A 2,500-nucleotide genomic window follows, 5' to 3' on the forward strand; every position below is an offset into this window, starting at 1 on the left:
GTGAGGAAATTCCATTTCCCTCTCTCCATCTCCAATCAGATTTAATTTGAAAATTTTCAGCCTCCTTCGGCTAATTTGCAATTAAGACAATTTTGTTTGAATATGTAGTAATGTCATTACCATTCCACCAAATTAGCAAGGAGACTAAAGGTCAGTGTAAAATTTTCCAGCTGGCTGGAGCCTCTCAGCTGAGATTTGGGACTATGGGAAAAAAAAAAAATTCTGGCAGCAACAGAATAGCAACTTACTTGAAGTCTTGTTGGTCGAAAACATTGCATCCTTCATTATTGCTGTTGTTGTCGCTTCACTGGGGGCTACACCTGTTTAACCACAGGGGCAGTCGGTAATCAGCAACTGGCTTTGTGTTTAAGGAAATAGACTTTCACTGAAGTCTGGTAGGACAAGGAGGAGTTAGTCCTAAGTAACATTGCAGTAGATTATTAGATAACCTCTAACAGCATCCTCTAATTAGAGTTCTTATGATACAATTTCATCCTGTAATTAGTTGAGATTGGCTGCTTCCTTTTGCAGCTTATTAGTGGCAACACAGCTGTAGAAGTGAATCCACTCTCATTTGTCAAACCTTTTTAAGTCTTTTTCTCTTGTCTCTACCTTTTTCCTGCCCTTCTCTTGGGCCTTTGCAGCTAAATCTGGTGTCTAGTGTCACCATGTCGAAGAACATGTTGGAGACATCCCCACAGAGCTTACCTCAAACCCCTACCACACCAACGGCCCCAGTCACCCCGATTACCCAGGGACCCTCAGTAATCACCCCAGCCAGTGTGCCCAATGTGGGAGCCATACGAAGGCGACATTCAGACAAATACAACATTCCCATGTCATCAGGTAGGATATGAATGCTCAGTAGAGCTCTTTTACTTTGGGAGAGGAAAACTATAGCTGAAGCAACTGTACATGAGCCATTCCAGAGCACATGGAAACTCAAGTCATGATTTATGGAGTGATAATTGTTTTATTCCTGGTAAATGCGGATAGGGGCAATTCCCTAAGCATATCATGATGAATTGTTCTGAATGGTTATTCAGAAAAGCAAGCTCTCCCCATTAGAGACATTGAGAGATGTGTTGTCAGGACAGCCCGTATTATCACCTCAATTCAGTGAGATCCTTTGATCTCCAAAGGAAGACCATAGCCATACATCTGTGAGCAATGCTATGAGAAGAGTCATTTAAAAGAAACCATAGGAAGCACCGTTGCCTTATGCAAGACAGTGCAGGTTTTACAGGCATCGATCTTTATCAAGGTGCTACCTAGTGAAATCCTAGCAGAAGTCCTGATGCCTACACACTGCTTTGCTTAAGATGCATCAGAGAGGCGCGGTTGCACAATTTGGTGCAATTTCTCCTCCCCCCTCCCTCCTGTCTGCACCCCTCACCCCTGCCCTGGGGGCATCTGGATAATCACAGTCACACATTGTAACCATGATTAGCCCAGAGCCCCCTTGGTACAAGAAGTGAAGTTATTTTCAACATGGGGGCTTATGTGGAGTTTGTGTTTCCTTTGTTAGAGGGCCACAGATGCTGAGAGATGATCCTGGTGTGCTTTACCAAATATTAGATGAGAAAAGCAAAGATTATGGCAGGGGGGCAAAAGTCTATGTAAGGACAGGCCTAAACCACTCGCTTAAAAGAGGACCTGGCTGTTGGAAAAAATCCTCAGGCCAGCTGGTCGCACCGTTCCTGAAGTACCGCCAACAACTGGAGATGCTTCATTTGCACTTCACGTCAGAAATGGCCTTTTCCATATAATTCAATTCCACTGTCATGCTTTGTGCTTTCTCTAGTCAGTGACTCTCGCACTGAATCACTTCACCAGTACTAGGGGAAAAATGTGAAAAATCAGTGATATGCAATGGGAGATATTAGCAGAATTAACACATAGTTTTTATTTTTATAGAGATTGCCCCAAACTACGAGTTTTATAAAAATGCAGATGTCAGACCACCATTTACATATGCAACTCTCATAAGGCAGGTAAGTAGAAGAAAAATTAACTTTGCCTGATTAAATTAAAATTCATTAATGCTTAAAGAAAGGCTTGGATGAGAAAGTGTCATCTAGCCTAGTTAGTAAACCATTATTTTATGTCACTCTGTATCTTGTCTCATTTCAGGCTATCATGGAGTCATCTGACAGGCAGTTAACACTTAATGAAATTTACAGCTGGTTTACACGGACATTTGCTTACTTCAGGCGGAATGCGGCAACTTGGAAGGTAACTCTGTCTGCAGCAGTTTGGAGATGCCTGGCGCAGTTCCTTGCAGAGGGCACCAGGAACATTTATTTACATGACATAAGCAGATTAGTATCTGCTTCCCCTCTTTTTAACCTGCCTCTTGAATGGAATGAATTCCCTCTCTCAAAATGACAAGTGAAAGAATAATTTTGCCTCTGATATAGTTTTCTAATTTGGTGCAATTAATAGCTGAGGCTTGGCAGAGAAACGAGGGCCTGACACACTAATTACAGTGTGAGCACTC

At 42.4% G+C, this 2,500-nt stretch overlaps 1 protein-coding gene across 1 annotated transcript in view; it reads left to right on the forward strand.

Moving 5' to 3' along the window:
- FOXP2 (forkhead box P2) overlaps positions 1-2,500 on the forward strand; it is a 659,704-nt gene that overhangs the window by 619,182 nt on the left and 38,022 nt on the right. Inside the window, exons 14-16 of the mRNA XM_027539578.1 lie at positions 645-846; positions 1,918-1,994; positions 2,134-2,235. Coding sequence (XP_027395379.1) covers positions 645-846; positions 1,918-1,994; positions 2,134-2,235 — 381 coding nt within the window. The remainder of the gene's footprint in view (positions 1-644; positions 847-1,917; positions 1,995-2,133; positions 2,236-2,500) is intronic.

This window comes from Bos indicus x Bos taurus, chromosome 4, assembly GCF_003369695.1.
Source record: "Bos indicus x Bos taurus breed Angus x Brahman F1 hybrid chromosome 4, Bos_hybrid_MaternalHap_v2.0, whole genome shotgun sequence".
In the NCBI taxonomy this organism is placed as follows: domain Eukaryota; kingdom Metazoa; phylum Chordata; class Mammalia; order Artiodactyla; family Bovidae; genus Bos; species Bos indicus x Bos taurus.